Genomic DNA, 16076 nt, shown 5'->3' on the forward strand with positions numbered 1-16076 from the left:
CCATCATTTAAACAAGAGTACACATCACATCCCACAGTCAGAGGAAAAACAAGCAAAAAGGCACACTGCACTCTGAGATAAACCAAAAATAATAGGGTTGCCAAAACACATAAAACCTTGTGCATTTCCTGTAAGTTAGAGAATGCCTACACAAACAACTCTATTCCGGACTTTTGCAATGCTCATGTCTGAAGATATGGCATAGCTTTTGCAGATATCATTATGTGATAAAATTGCTGTTTTTCCATCGCATAAAGACTAATCACAAACTTGGTAACCTCAACAACCTTTTGGGTTTTTCCCTTTAAATACCTGTCATGTTTTTTAATATGACGACCCATTCCGAAATTTGACTTCCTTGCAACTTCTCAGCAAGTAAACTTCTTTTTCTTTCTAAATGCTTTTGTCTCTCACTTCCTTCCAAAAAAGGAAAGAAGAAAACATGAACAAATTCAAGGAGCCATGTCAGATACATGCTACCATGTCACTCCTGCTGGACGACACACTAGGTTGACTTGCCCAGCTCCCCAAGAAGTGCATTGATCCCTGAAACACACAAGCTATGCTAACATACCGGAGCTTTCCTTCCAAAGGAGGTACTATCACACATTCCTGTTGCCTCCCAAACACAGCTCCTCCAAGTGCTCCAGCAGGTGCCACTCACCTTGACAGAGTTGTCCTGGCTGGAGGTAGCAAGAATGTGCTCACTGTCTGGGTGCCAGTCCAGGCCATGGATTTTGGAGAGGTGGGCTGCAAGATACTCCACTGCTGTACTGGGTTTCTGCAACAGATCAACACTGAGCATCATCATTCGGAAAGAACTCATTGAGTCTCCACCATGAAACAGTCTGCTGGGAGCCGAGCAAGACACAGAAATACTACCAGATACAGTCTCTACCCTTCAGAAACTCTGTTTGGTTTTGCTTAAAACAAAACAAGAACCAAAGGCTTAGTCAGCTCTCCTTCACACATGCTCTGTAATTGGGCTTAGAAGCCTAACCACCTCCCCACTCTAGCCCCATTTGTAGCTTCAGTGAAGGATAAAATGTAGTGAGTGTTCTTCACCCTTGGGTAACACAATCTGCAATTCCTGCTCCCTTTTCTCACAACCTCCCAAGAAGAGGCGCTGTGACATACAAACAGATCCAACCTCTATCCTGCAAATAACACTACCAATCTTAAAGCAACCGTGCACTAAGATCCTGGGAGGGAATGAACACACAAATCACAAAAACAAAACAACACAAATCATCAATAAGTATACATAAAATGGACAAACTCAAAAGAAAACGTCAGAGATACACATTAAAACAAGATTTTTTAAAACTTTCAAATTAGAAGGTATTTATAAATAATAATATCGGTGAGGCTGCATTAGTGACTGCTGATATACATATAAAATAGTGCAATGCTTTTAGGAAAATATTTGGTAATATTTATCCAGAGACTAAAATTTTCTGTCCTTAAAAGAATAATCCAAATTTACAAAAAGCTTTATATATGAAAGATGTTCATCCTGGCATTATTTGGAACATTAGAAAACCAGAAAACAACCTAAATGGGAAAAATATATCTGCTATGATGTTAAATAAAAATATGTACACAACTCGGGTGCAAACATATAAGCACTAGAAATTAACCAAACATTTTATTTTAAATCAATACTGTATTCAAGTATTATGCTGGTGACAATTTAAAAAATAAAAGCGGGGGGGGGGGGGCGGACAGGGAATGACAGCTATAACCAGGCAGAACTAAAAGACAAAAACACTAATGTACAGAAGATGTGCCCATCCCAATTTCTATTTACAAAATCATCTTCTCACCAAAAAGCTACCTTCGGTAGAGGGCTTCAGCCAGCACCCAGCTGCCCATGAGGTCCTGACACCTAATCCAGCAGGACAAGGGTCTGTCATGTCCAGCCCTTGCTTGGCTTCCCCCTCCCCTTCCCAAGAGTATGACAGTATTGTCTGCTGGAAGAGCAAGGGCACAATGCTGAGACTTCATGGTCAGCACCCAAGTTGGGAGCATCTCCAGAACAAGTTTCAGGAAAAGGCTGGGGATCTCTAGCCTCAGGTTTCAAAGCAGGAAGCAGCATCACACCCCAGATCTTACAGAAGTCAACTGCTCTATGATTAGCCAATCGTCCAGCAGTAAGCTACAGGGGAGGCCCTTTCCCTGCACCCTTATTCTCACAATGGCAGCATACCACACTTCCAAGAGACCTTCCACTACAGCTGCCACATAGGACCCAGCACCTCCTTCATGCCTCTCAGTTTCATAGGCAGATGCAGAGAATATATATGATCTTCAGGCTATTTTGAGGTTGATGGGATATCTAGACCTAATAGAGGATTTGGGCATAATACGGGCCCCCACCTCAGTGATTTATATCAGAAGCATTCAGGATGGAATATGCCCTAGAACTAGTTTTCACTTCGCAATCCGGAGCAGGGATCAGAAGCCTACTGACCATTCTAGAATAGTGTCTGTTCCCCAAGGCTTGATCTCAGTGATACATTTGCTATTATTATCTTTATTTTGAAGATGGGGAAACTGAGGCTTAGAGAAGTTATAGAGGCTTACCTGATGTCAAAATTAGGAGACAGCAAGGCTGAGACTCCTAGGTTAGGCCAAGTTCATTGTCTTAACCACTGATCATACTGCCTCACTTCCTACTTTTTTTTTGTTCAACACCAAGTTGACTGGAAGCAAATGTCATCGGGTACTATGAGCTGAAAGTGGCAATTCACCACGCTGTACAGGGAACCCAGTCCTGGTACTCACAACATCCTCTTCATGCTCTCTGACACGGGCCAAAGCCCAACAGGGGTGTGAGGGAGAGAGATCACTCACTCGCTTGTCCCATATCCGTACGTCCCCATCATGACTGGTGGCAAGGCAGTTAGCATTTTTTTTATTCCATTTGACCTGCGAGGCACCAGCTGCAAAGAGAAACCAGGGGAAGAAAGCTATGCCCTCAAAGCCTTCAAAGCCAGAGAGAAGCACACATCCAGGGGAGGTGGATAATGAGTTCTGGCTGAACAAACACAGAATCCTTCAAATTTCTATTACTGAACCAACTCCACCATTAAAGGTAAAATGAAGCCAAAAGATAAATGAATTGACACATGGGAACAGGATCAGAGTCTCTTAATTGAGGAAATAATGTAACTTAGGGAAAAAACCCCACAGGTTACCTCCCAGCAGAATCAGCAGGGACATGTAGCTCAGCATGGCACTGCTCATGGTAATTGACTCATCACACAACCTGACCTTTCATCTTCTCCTCTGATACCAACCTTGTGTTCCTAATTGAAAGAGCTACAGCTCTAATGCCTGCTTCTTCTCCCCATTCCTGCTTTTTTTTTTTGGAGGACCAGTCTTTGAAAAACACAACCTCAAGCTGAATAAGCCCCAGTGTTAATCAACTCTGCCCTCAGAAGGTTATGTGTACCTCTTCCAGGTTCTCATCTCCCATCAGCAGAGTTAGACGTGGCCACTGCCACTGCACTGAGTCAGAGAAGGGGGACGTCCTTGGCACTATGTCAACTCAGGCCTTTTCCCATTCTGCCACTATGAGGAGGTAACAACAACTACGAAAGAGCTACTTCAGAGAGGAGGCATAATGAAAGATGCCAGTAAGGGCTAAGACATGTAGAAACCTGGGACATAATGGATCTTCTAGTTAAAAAAAAAAATCAAGTTAACTAAGTCAAATCAGGATCAAATAGATGGCTCATCTTCCTGTCTCGTCCTGCTCTTGTCATACCACAGATATCACTGCTTTGACACCTCTCCCTTTTGATGTTTTGATATTTATTGTAGCGGAAGATCACAGTACATACTTTAGAGAGCAACCTAATCCAAGAAGTCCAGTAAGCGTGTGATAGCTCAAAGACTTAGAAACTAACTGGAAATAGTGAAGGCCCAAAACTTGAATCTGCCTAAGGATATACTGTGTTGGTTTTGGAGAGGGTATCTTCTGCTTGTTTGTATTGTTTTTTTCCTTGAAACATAGGGCATTTTAAGCTATCCAAGAATGAATGGTGGGGACCACTGTAGGTAAAACAAGATAATATATTACTTAGGAGACTCAGTTCCTTTGCAAAACAGAGCATCAGCTAGAGGAGAAAGTAAGTAAGAAGAGCTCACTCTATCTCCTCTTGACAGAGTTACCTGAAGAGTTCCAAAGAATGTAATTTCTTCAGTGTTCCATGAGAAACATAAAGGCTCTCAAAGTATTCCGGGAACTTCATAATTCAACGGTGCTTTACTAGGGTCTCCGTGAGTTGGAATCAACTTGACGGCAACAGGTTTTTGGTTTTTTACTAAGATTAGTGACACCAGGGTCAAATGGAGGTCCCAGACCATTAGTTCTCAGACTAAGAGAACACTACTGGAGGATACACAGGTATGCTCTTACTGACTCGTGACCTGAAGGGTGTACACACCTGAAGTGCTCAGTGATAGCTGGGGATCACAGATTCTGGAAAGAAGGCAGTATCCAAGGCTGCACTTGTCAGTGTGTGTTAGATAAACAGCTCACTTTTATCACTGTATTGTTGTAATTATTGCATTATTATAATTATTATTATTACAAGGCTTTCATTTGCCTCTTTTCTCCGAGCATAGCTCTGCCACCACTAAGCAACCTCACTGAGGTGCAGAAAGGGAAGGAGTTTTGTATTTCTATTTTCTAGAAGAATATAAGAGAAGAAAGCAATTAGGACAAGTGGGGTGAACAAAGAAGTGTCTTTCTTTTTAGGGTTCCTCTAAAACCAATCTAACTTTGAAATTCACATAAAGTCAGGGGAATGCGATTTGGGCACTTTAAAGACCATTTGTCTTTTGTCCGGTTATCTGTCCTGCCTCCATGTCTGTAGTCACTCTATGTCTCAGATCGTAAGCACCGGAAATAGGGGACTAGATCAATAGAATTCTTGAGCACTCAGCACAGATGCCCAGGTGCTGGATTCCCACTGTGAGCACCTCCTCTGGTCAGGCACAAATGCTGACATTGGTTCACAGCATCGAACAAGACAGACATGGTCCCTGAACTACAGAACATATAATTCAGCTGCTTAATACAGGCATGAAGCTAAATGCCTTTAAATAATGAGGTGTGGAGGTGCAGAGGAAAAAGGAGTACTGTATAGTCATTTTAGAGCAAACACCAAATATGTATTCACATACACATACACTAGGGAGGTACAAAGAAACAGCATTTAAGAGACAGATAATACATTTCTATCAAAAATGTCAAAATACAATACTGATCATTGGGCTTCACCATTGTAAGTTATACCAGTTCTATACCCAGGCTCTGCTCTCAAGAAGTGGTGGGAATAGTCTGTAACAGCCCCAATTCAGAATTCCAAAAAAAGTCAATGACAGCTAAGCAATGAAAACAGGTAGATGAGAAGGTAATTTTGAAGACTCATTTTGTCCATATTAAATGACACCATGGGGACACAATCAGCATAATCTAAATTCTGGGGAAACCACAGACAGACAACCTGGTTTCTTCAGTAAATAAACTGCAGGAAAGAAAAACAAACAAACCAAAAAAGGAGAGGGAGAAGAAGCCTACATATTAAAAAATATAAGAAATAGATCAACCACTTTAGATTATGGACTTCAATTGAATCCTGACTGAATTTGCTATTTGATGATATTAAGGAACTATTGTTGATATTTTTAGGTATTTTAATGATACTGAGGTTATTTATTTTTAAGGGTTCTTAACTCAAAAAAAATAGATTCTGAAATATTTTTTGATAAAATGATATATCTGAGATTTGCTTTAAAATAACCCCATGGAAGAAAAAATAAGGACAACGCTAAGAGCTATAATACATGGTATAAACAGTACACAAAACATTACTAACAACGTACAAACACCAGAAAAGAAACTAGATAACTGGGAGCTCCTAAAAATCAAACACTATGCTCATCCCTAGACTTCACCAAAAGAGTAAAAAGAGTACCTACAGACTGGGAAAAAGTTTTTAGCTATGACATTTCCCATCAGCATCGGATCTCTAAAAACTACATGATACTGCAAAAACTCAACTATAAAAAGACAAATAACCCAATTAAAAAAATGGGCAAAGGATATGAACAGGCACTTCACTAAAGAAGACATTCAGGTAACTAACAGATACATGAGGATGTATCATCAGCCATTAGTGAAATGCAAATCAAAACTACAGTGAGATTCCATCTCACTCCAACAAGGCTGGCATTAATCCAAAAAACACAAAATAATAAATTTTGGAGAGGTTGTGGAGAGACTGGAACACTTTTACACTACTGGTGGGAATCTAAAATGGTACAGCCACTTTGGAAATTGATTTGGCCCTTCCTTAAAAAGCTAGAAATAGAACTACCATACGATCCAGCAATCCTACCCCTTGGAATATATCCTAGAGAAATAAGAGCCTTTATACAGATACATGCACACCCATGTTCACTGCAGCAGTGTTTACAATAGCAAAAAGGTGGAAGCAACCACGGCACCCATCAACAGATGAATGGATAAATTATGGTATATTCACACAATGGTATACTACACATTGATAAAGAACAATGATGAATCCGTGAAATATTTCATAACATGGAGGAATCTGGAAGGCATTATGCTGAGTGAAATCAGTCAGTTGCAAAATGACAAATATTTCATGAGACCACTATTATAAGAACTCGAGAAATAGTTTAAACAGAGAAGAAAATATTCTTTGATGGTTACGAAAGTGGGGAGGGAGAAGGATATTCATTAATTAGATAGTAGACAAGAACTATTTTAGGTGAAGGGAAAGACAACACACGATACAGGAGAGGTCAGCGCAACTGGACTAAACCCAAAGCAAAGCGTCTTGAATAAACTGAACGCTTCGAAGGCCAGCATAGCACGGGTGGGGGTTTGGGGACCATGGTTTCAGGGGACATCTAGGTCAATTGGCATAATAAAATCTATTAAGAAAACATTCTGCATCCCACTTTGGAGAGTGGCATCTGGGGTCTTAAACACTAGCAAACAGCCATCTAAGATGCACCAGTTAGTCTCAACCCACCTGGAGCAAAGGAGAATGAAGAACACCAAAGACACAAGGTAATTATGAGCCCAAGAGACAGAAAGGGTCACATAAACCAGAGACCACATCTGCCTGAGACCAGAACTAGATGGTGCCAGGCTACCAATGACTGCCCTGACAGGGAACACAACAGAGAGCCCCTGAGGGAGCAGGACAGTAGTAGGATGCAGACCTCAAATTCTAGTAAAAAGACCAGATTAATGGTCTGACTGAGACTAGAAGGACCCCGGAGGTCATGGTCCCCAGACCTTCCGTTACCCCAAGACAGGAACCATTCCCAAAGCCAACTCTTCAGACAGGGATCGGACTGGACTATGGGATAGAAAATGATACTGATGAAGAGTGAGCTTCTTGGATCAAGTAGACACATGAGACTATGTGGGCAGCTCCTGTCTGGAGGGGAGATGAGAGGGCAGAGGGGGTCAGAAGCTGGCCAAACAGACACGAAAATACAGAGTGGAGAGGAGTGTACTGTCTCATTAGGGGGAGAGCAACTAGGAGTATATAGCAAAGTGTATATAAATTTTTGTACGAGAGGCTAACTTGATCTGTAAACTTCACTTAAAGCACGATAAAAATTAATAAATAAATAACCCCATGGGGGACAGATGAGAGTGGCAGGACAGTGGGTGGAGGTAAAGGTGAACTAAGATTGGCTGAATACTGACAACCATTGAAGCTGGATGATGGTTATTGCAGTTTATTTTCTTCTTTTTTCATATACATCTGAAATTTTCCACAATAAAAAGTTTATAAACAGATCAACCTGAAGCCTCTCCTTGAATTCTGAAATAAGTTCCGGCCCCACTCAACGGTCTCAACTGTAGCCTCTGAGAGCAGCCTGAAGCAAGCCCCCTGAAACATGCAACTTATAATTTCACTCAGTGAAGGTGGAGTGTGGGGAGTGGGCTGGTCAGAGTGTGAGAAGAGATAGGATGAAAGTCAAGCAAGGGAGAGTACACACTCACCTACAGCAGATAGTGCAACAGTAGGTTTCCTTGTGTCTCTGAAATATAAAAGTCAGAAATCAAATGCCTGCTTTTCACCCTTTGCACACCTTTCTTCACTGGCCTTTCAGTGGAAACTTGGAGTGAGATGTGCTGTGAGGGCCTTAAAAAGAAGTGTAAAGACAGGCCTGTTTCCCTCCAGCTAGATGAACTTTCTCAGCCAACTTCAATTAATGCCGAGTCTGAATTTTTAATCATACAACTGTATCCAGAGGAAACAAATCACGTGATTTAGCATGGCCTGGGTGACTCTAATGGGGCCGGGAGCAAAAGAATCCCTTCCTGGTGGCATTTCTCCTGCAGGCAACAAGGTAATAGTCATGGAAGGGTGAGTCTGCAGAATCTTCCCAACAGTATTGCAAGGGTGGGTTTAAACTACTCGCGGACACAATGGGAGACTATTGGAAAGATAGGCTCCATGGTTCACTATAGAGTTGGACAGGTGATATCTACACCACATGGCAAAATGACAGAACTGGGTCGCACCCTCAGGTTGGGTGGGCCAGACAAGACAACCTGAGGCTTCAGCTTATTGTTTAGATAAACCAAAGAGAGTTTTTATGTTTTTAAATTAGGAAAACAATTGTTTCATGTAAATGAAGGATACTCTCTAATCTTGCCTCATTTGTTTAAGAGTTTCCCTCTTCCATTTCCGTTGATGTTGTGCTCTTCCCCTCTAACATGCTAATTGGCATATGATGAGTCAGCTGTGCACAGGATTACTCCCTAAGGCTCCTCTCACTGGTCTATCTGGTCTGTTCCACCTCCAGGCCTGGCTTGTCCTCTGCCTACTGGCCCACCTCTCAATGTCAAGCATCACAAAGCCACTGCCATTTGGGAAGCAGAGGAACCTGGTGAGGGGAGAGGGTGTCCAGTCTGGGGAACCATACAGACTACACCCTCAGAGTATTCACCCTTATTAGGGCAAGGGGAGCTTTGTTCTACAAAGGAAAAAGGGAATCAATATTTATAAGAGCTTGTGATGTTCTTATACATGTCTGGGCTGGGTGCTCTTTACTACACAAAAGGTAACCTATGGGGTAGCTATTAGCCTCTTTTACAGATGAGGAAAGGAAGCCTGGCAAGAGCAAGTGAAGAGCTGAGCAGATGTGTCTCTTTGCACTGCCTGCTGGAGCAGATGTGTGTCTGTACCCCATCAAAATCTCCCACCTTACTTACCACCTCAGTAAACACCAGTCTGATTGCCAAATGCCAGCACCTGTGTTTCTTTACCAAAGGGATTTCACAGGCTGCTGAAACCTGCTTTGCAAACCCTTGTGACAGAACTAAAGTGCCGGGGAATTAATGCCCCTGGAGGCCTCCTTAAACCAATGGCTGAGAGCATATGATACCCCTAATACCTCAGCCCTTGGGTGAGCCAACTCTGAGAAGGGAGTTTTACACTAGCACCTAGCATTCCTCAGTACAATTAAACTCTAGCTGTTCAGAGTGGTACCCAACTGATCACACACCCTTTATATGTGGCCTTCCTGATCCTGCTTCTCTTCTCCATTACTCTTCTGGCGTTTCCTTCGTCTCCTAAATAATTTGCTCGAATCTTTCTCTCAAGGTCTGCTTCTAGGGGAAACCAAACTAAGGCTCCTAATCTCTAAAACAAAGGTCCCAAAGAGGCCCACAACAAAGTGGTTGTGTCCCTTAATTGTCCTTACTTGATATCCCAAATGTAAATATAGGTATCCACAGAGCTGGTAACCAGGAGATCCGGGTCAAACACTGCCCAGTCCAAATCACTAGGAACATAAGAAAGAGAACAATAAAGAAAAGAAAAAAAAAAATTCAGAGTCAGGTTCCAAAGCACTAGCAACTTTAGCCTCTAGTGGCTTCAGAAAGCTACTGTTAATGGACTTCTTAACACAATTTAGGTTGGGAGTCTCCAAAGTCTCTGTGGGAACAAACAAAACTTAATTGATCCCTAAAGGAATCTTTCAGATTTTTCCCCTGCAGTCTCCAGCTACACTACTGCCTGCTCCCAAAAAAGAAATGTAGCATTTTAATTTCACACACACACAGAATAAACAGACAAAACAAAGGAAAAATACACAAAATAATCTTTGAGCTATCATTTTCTAAATCAACTTAACCACAGACACCTTGAGTAAACCCAATGTCTCTTTCAGCTATGGCAAACTGGATGTCGCCACTCAGCTTTCATGGATGGCAAGCAACCCTCTGGTCCTCCCTACTCTTACTCTTATTGCTAGAAAGGCAGTTACTACGTAGAACATTTAGCACAAACCAGGGTGTCCAACCTTTCCATTTCTTTCCAGGTCAGTTTCACTACTCCTGCACTCCCTGCTGTTCCTCCCCAGAGTAAGTTTTCCCTACCCAGAAACTGTGACCCAAGGAAAGAGTGGATCAAGGAACACTCTGGAAGCCAACTGGAAGGCCAGGAGTGGGAGGCAAGTCTGCATGTGGATAACAACTGTGATATGGGAGCTCTATGTGCCAACCCATAGCTGCCAGAGAAAGAGTGGAGGTGTGCTCTCTGATGTCCCGTGTACTTCTGGGCAGTACAGGCTATGGACAGAGGCATTCTGTTGGCATAACTTCCTCCCCCTCCTGCAGCAAAAACCACCCCTAATCCTTTACTCTGGATTGAGTTTTATCTTAGTATCTTCTGGAACTGGGGTCAATAGGTACATAGATGCTGGTTTCTAAATACTGGCTGTCCTTCACTGTGAAACTCATCACTCAGTGAAGGTCAATGGCCTAACAGCCACCCAGGGCCAATGCAACACAGAGGATCACCCTAAAGCCATGGGCAGATGGTGTCTTAATTTTGCCCCCCAGGAGACTGGGACAAAGTGATGATGTGTACCATGAGCTTTAGAGATCACCAAACATAGATCTCTAGGAGTGAAGACAGCAGTACTCTCTACAATCTGGTCGCAAAATGACAAATGACAGGCCAAGGAGTTGTGGGGGGTTGGTGCCTACCTTATGACACGAGTATGGCCTTGTAAGGTTGTGCCAACTTCCCCACTGCCGTCTTTCCACTTATAAAGGTCGACCCGTTGGTTACTCTGAAAAGAAACAAAGGCGGTTAAGTAGCACAACAGACAGATCAGAATATACGCTTAAGGTTGAAAAGAGGAAGCCAGGTAGGGACCAACTTGCATGGCAAAAATCTTACTTGTTGAACTTTAAAAAAAAAAAATCAGATATAAGTACAACCAAGATTAGCTTGACCTAAGCTCAGTACATAGAATTTCAAAAAGGAAAGGCATTACTATTTTTAAAAAACACCCCTCTCAGAACAGTTACAGCTGAAAGGAGCTATAGATCCACTATCGAGCACGTGAGTTATGGATCATGGAGGTACCCCCAACCACTGAAGGAGCCCCCTCCCTGCTCTAAAGGTAACAACACCTGTCTCTCCAGCTAACTTGTCATGCAGATGTTTTTAGCTCACCCTTCCCACTACCAAACCCCTAGAGTCCATTTACCACGCTTTTAAAAACACAGACGCAGAGAAAGAAAAAGGAAACTTGAGAAAGGTATTCTAAAAGGCAAAATTACGCAAGACTCTGTGAAGTATGCCTATACTTCATTTCTTAAAGGGTCAAACAAAAAGAGACAGGGGAAATGGGCCAGAAGAAATCAAAATAGGAAAAATGGAAAAAAAAAAAAAAAGCCACTATCAAAATACTTAAACAATCAACCGTAAGGGGCACTGAATAAGAGCGATAAAAAAATTGGAAATGGGTTGCAGTGATGGTTGCACAACATGTTGACTATAATTAAAGTCACTGAATTGTACACATAAATAGGGTTGAAAATGGCAAATGTTTTGTTACATACATTTTATAATTAAAAAAAAAAAAGCTTGGTTTCTAATAACCTTAACACATTTACCCATTTGCTCTATTTTCCAACATATATAAAGGTGTTTCAAAATTATGATATCAATATTCCTACGAACAATAAAACCACTAAATGAAGTTTTTTATAAAAAAAAAAAAAAAGAAGAAACAAACCAGCAAAGGCTCCCTAAGTATCATGAATTCATGAGTATTGTAAATATTATGAGTTTATGAAACACACTGAGGGTAAACAAGGATTATTAACTGATTGAGAACAACAGCAGCCATTTAATACTTTCTGAACTGATATATATACAATAGATTGATTTTAATTTTAGCTCAGAGGCAGACCGATGTATTAAGTTCTGAGATTTCCTGAAATGCCAGTTTCCAATTCTAAGTAGATAAAGTTCCTATAAAAAGGAGAATCCATTGCCATAGAGTCAATTCCAACTCATGGCAACCCTATAGGACAGGGTAGAACTGCCCATAGGATTCCTAAGGCTATAATATTTACAGAAGCAGGCTGTCACATCTTTCTCCCTCGGAGTGGCTAGGGAGTTTGAACTGCCAACCTTTTGGCTAGCGGCCAAGCACTTTAACCACTGCACCACCAGGGCTCCTTGTGAAATGGACAGGATTAAAAATAGCTTCCAGTGGGAAAAGGGGTGAAAGGTCCTCTCACCTTATAGTAAGAGTCCCTGTCATTTCCTGAGGATGTGCTATGAGCCAGTGCACCAGGCACCTGAACAAACCCAACCTCTACCTTCACACACACTACAGGACAGGCGTCACTCACCCACATTTCATAGGTGACATAGGCTCAGAGTTCAGCGGTTTCCTTAAGATAAAACAGCAAGTGATACAAGTGGCCCTTGACTTCAGTTTTGCCTAACTTCAAAGTCCAGGCTCCTTCCATTGCAAAAGGCTGCCTTCTTCCTACCACCTCTGCACAAAGGCAGAGTTCGTCCACTTAGAGCAAGTACTGAGGGCTCAGTGTCAATCAGGGGTTCCCAGGCAGGGACGATTTGCTTCCCAGGGGATATCTGACAAAGTTTGTTACAAACGGGAGAGATGCTACTAGTATCTAGTGGGTAAAGGCCAAGGCCCCCACATGTCTGTCATTTTGTTGTACTGTGGGCGCTTACGTGTTGCCGTGATGCTGGAAGCTATGCCACTGGTATTCAGATACCAGCAGGGCCACCCATGGAGGACAGGTTTCAGCTGAGCTTCCAGATTAAGACAGGCTAGGAAGGAGGACCCAGCAGCCTACTTCTGAAAAGCATTAGCCAATGAAAACCTTATGAATAGCAGCGGAACACTGTCTGATATAGTACTGGAGGATGAGCCCCCCAGGTTGGAAGGCACTCAAAAGACAACTGGGGAAAGCTGGCTCCTCAAAGTAGAGTCGACCTTAATGATGTGGATGGAGTAAAGCTTTCGGGACCTTCACTTGCCGATGTGGCACGGCTCAAAATGAGAAGAAACAGCTGCAAACATCCATTAATAATTAGAACCTGGAATGTACGAAGTATGAATCTACGAAAATTGGAAATCGTCAAAAATGAAATGGAATGCATAAACATCGATACCCTAGGCATTAGTGAGCTGAAATGGACTGGTACTGGCCATTTTGAATCGGACAATCACATAATCTACTATGCTGGGAATGACAGCTTGAAGAGAAATGGTGTTGCATTCATCGTCAAAAAGAACGTTTTAAGATCTATCCTGAAGTACGATGCTGTCAGTGTTAGGATAACATCCATACGCCTACAAGGAAGACCAGTTAATACGACTATTATTCAAATTTACACACCAACCACTAGGGCCCAAGATGAAGAAACAGAAGATTTTTATCAGCTGCTGCAGTCTGCCAGGTCCTTCATCCTAGTCTGTCTTACACACGGACCTCACCAGATGGAACACACAGAAATCAAATTGACTATGAGAGACAATGGAAAAGCTCAATATCACCAGTCAGAAAAAGGCCAGGGGCCGACCGTGGAACAGACCACCAATTGCTCATATGCAAGTTCAAGCTGAAAATGAAGAAAATCAGAGCAAGTCCATGAGAACCAAAATATGACCTTGAGTACACCCCACCTGAATTTAGAGACCATCTGAAGAATAGATTTGAAGCACTGAACACTAGTGACTGAAGACCAGACAAGTTGTGGAATGACATCAAGGATATCATCAATGAAGAAAGCAAGAGGTCATTGAAAAGACAGGAAAGAAAGAAAACACCACGATGGATGTCAGAGGAGACTCTGAAACTTGCTCACGAGCGTTGACTAGCTAAAGCAAAAGGAAGAATTGATGAAGTAAAAGAACTGAAGAGAAGATTTCAAAGGGCGTCTCAAGAAGACAAAGTAAAGTATTATAATGACATGTGCAAAGAGCTGGAGATGGAAAGCCAAAAGGGAAGAACACACTCGGCGTTTTTCAAGCTGAAAGAACTGAAGAAAAAATTCAAGCCTTGAGTTGCAATAGTGAAGGATTCTATGGGAAAAATATTAAACGACGCAGGAAGCATCAAAAGAAGATGGAAGGAATACACAGAGTCATTATACCAAAAAGTATTAGTTGATGTTCAACCATTTCAAGAGGTGGCATATGATCAGGAACCGATGGTACTGAAGGAAGAAGTCCTAGCTGCTCTGAAGGCATTGGCAAAAAACAAGGCTCCAGGAATTGATGGAACATCAACTGAGATGTTTCAACAAAGGGATGCAGCGCTGGAGGTGCTCACTCGTTTATGCCAAGAAATATGGAAGACGGCTTCCTGGCTAACTGACTGGAAGAGATCCATATTTATGCCTATTCCCAAAAAAGGTGATCCAACCAAATGTGGAAATTATAGAACGATAGCATTAATATCACACGCAAGCAAAATTTTGCTGAAGATCATTCAAAAACGGTTGCAGCAGTATATCAACAGGGAACTGCCAGAAATTCAGGCTGGTTTCAGAAGAGGACGTGGAACCAAGGATATCATTGCTGAGGTCAGATGGATCCTGGCTGAAAGCAGAGAATACCAGAAGGATGTTTACCTGTGTTTTATTGACTATCCAAAGGCATTTGACTGTGTGGATCATAACAAGTTATGGATAACATTGTGAAAAAGGGAACTCCAGAACACTTAATTGTGCTCCTGAGGAACCTTTACATAGATCAAGAGGCAGTTGTTCAGACAGAACAAGGGGATACTGATTGGTTTAAAGTCAGGAAAGGTGTGCGTCAGGGTTGTATTCTTTCACCATGCCTATTCAATCTGTATGCTGAGCAAATAATCCAAGAAGCTGGACTATATGAAGAAGAACGGGGCATCAGGATTGGAGGAAGACTCATTAACAACCTGCATTATGCAGATGACACAACCTTGCTTGCTGAAAGTGAAGAGGACTTGAAGCACTTACTAATGAAGATCAAAGGCCATAGCCTTCACTATGGATTGCACCTCAACATAAAGAAAACAAAAATCCTCACAATTGGACCAATGAGCAACATCAAGATAAACGGAGAAAAGATTGAAGTTGTCAAGGATTTCATTTTACTTGGATCCACAATCAACAGCCATGGAAGCAGCAGTCAAGAAATCAAAAGACTCATTGCATTGGGCACATCTGCTGCAAAGGACCTCTTTGAAGAGCAAAGATGTCACCTTGAAGACTAAGGTGCACCTGACCCAAGCCATGGTATTTTCAATTCCTTCATATGCATATGGAAGCTGGACAATGAATAAGGAAGACCAAAGAAGAATTGACGCCTTTGAATTGTGGTGTTGGAGAAGAATATTGAGTTATACCATGGACTGCCAAAAGAACAAACAAATCTGTCTTAGAAGAAGTACAGCCAGAATGCTCCTTAGAGGCAAGGATGGTGAGACTGCATCTTACATACTTTGGACATGTTGTCAGGAGGAATCAGTCCCTGGAGAAGGACATCATGCTTGGCAGAGTACAGGGTCAGCGGAAAAGAGGAAGACCCTCAATGAGGTGGATTGACACAGTGACCGCAACAATGAGCTCAAGCATAACAACAATTTTTTTTTTTTAGTAACTTTTATAAAGCTTCAAGTGAACGTTTACAAATCCAATCAGTCTGTCACATATAAGTTTACATACATCTCACTCCCTACTCCC

The 16076-nt window shown here is 42.0% G+C and overlaps 1 protein-coding gene across 2 annotated transcripts in view; it reads right to left on the reverse strand.

The window, feature by feature from the left end:
- The window catches only part of WDR59 (WD repeat domain 59), a 109752-nt gene that overhangs the window by 72487 nt on the left and 21189 nt on the right, over positions 1-16076 (reverse strand). For both annotated transcript variants that reach the window (XM_049864941.1, XM_049864942.1), the window contains exons 4-8: positions 11063-11148; positions 9775-9855; positions 8066-8103; positions 2857-2945; positions 665-781 (exon numbers count right to left, since the gene is read on the reverse strand). In XM_049864941.1, coding sequence (XP_049720898.1) covers positions 665-781; positions 2857-2945; positions 8066-8103; positions 9775-9855; positions 11063-11148 — 411 coding nt within the window. The remainder of the gene's footprint in view (positions 1-664; positions 782-2856; positions 2946-8065; positions 8104-9774; positions 9856-11062; positions 11149-16076) is intronic.

Source organism: Elephas maximus, chromosome 21 (assembly GCF_024166365.1).
Source record: "Elephas maximus indicus isolate mEleMax1 chromosome 21, mEleMax1 primary haplotype, whole genome shotgun sequence".
Taxonomy (NCBI): Eukaryota; Metazoa; Chordata; class Mammalia; order Proboscidea; family Elephantidae; genus Elephas; species Elephas maximus.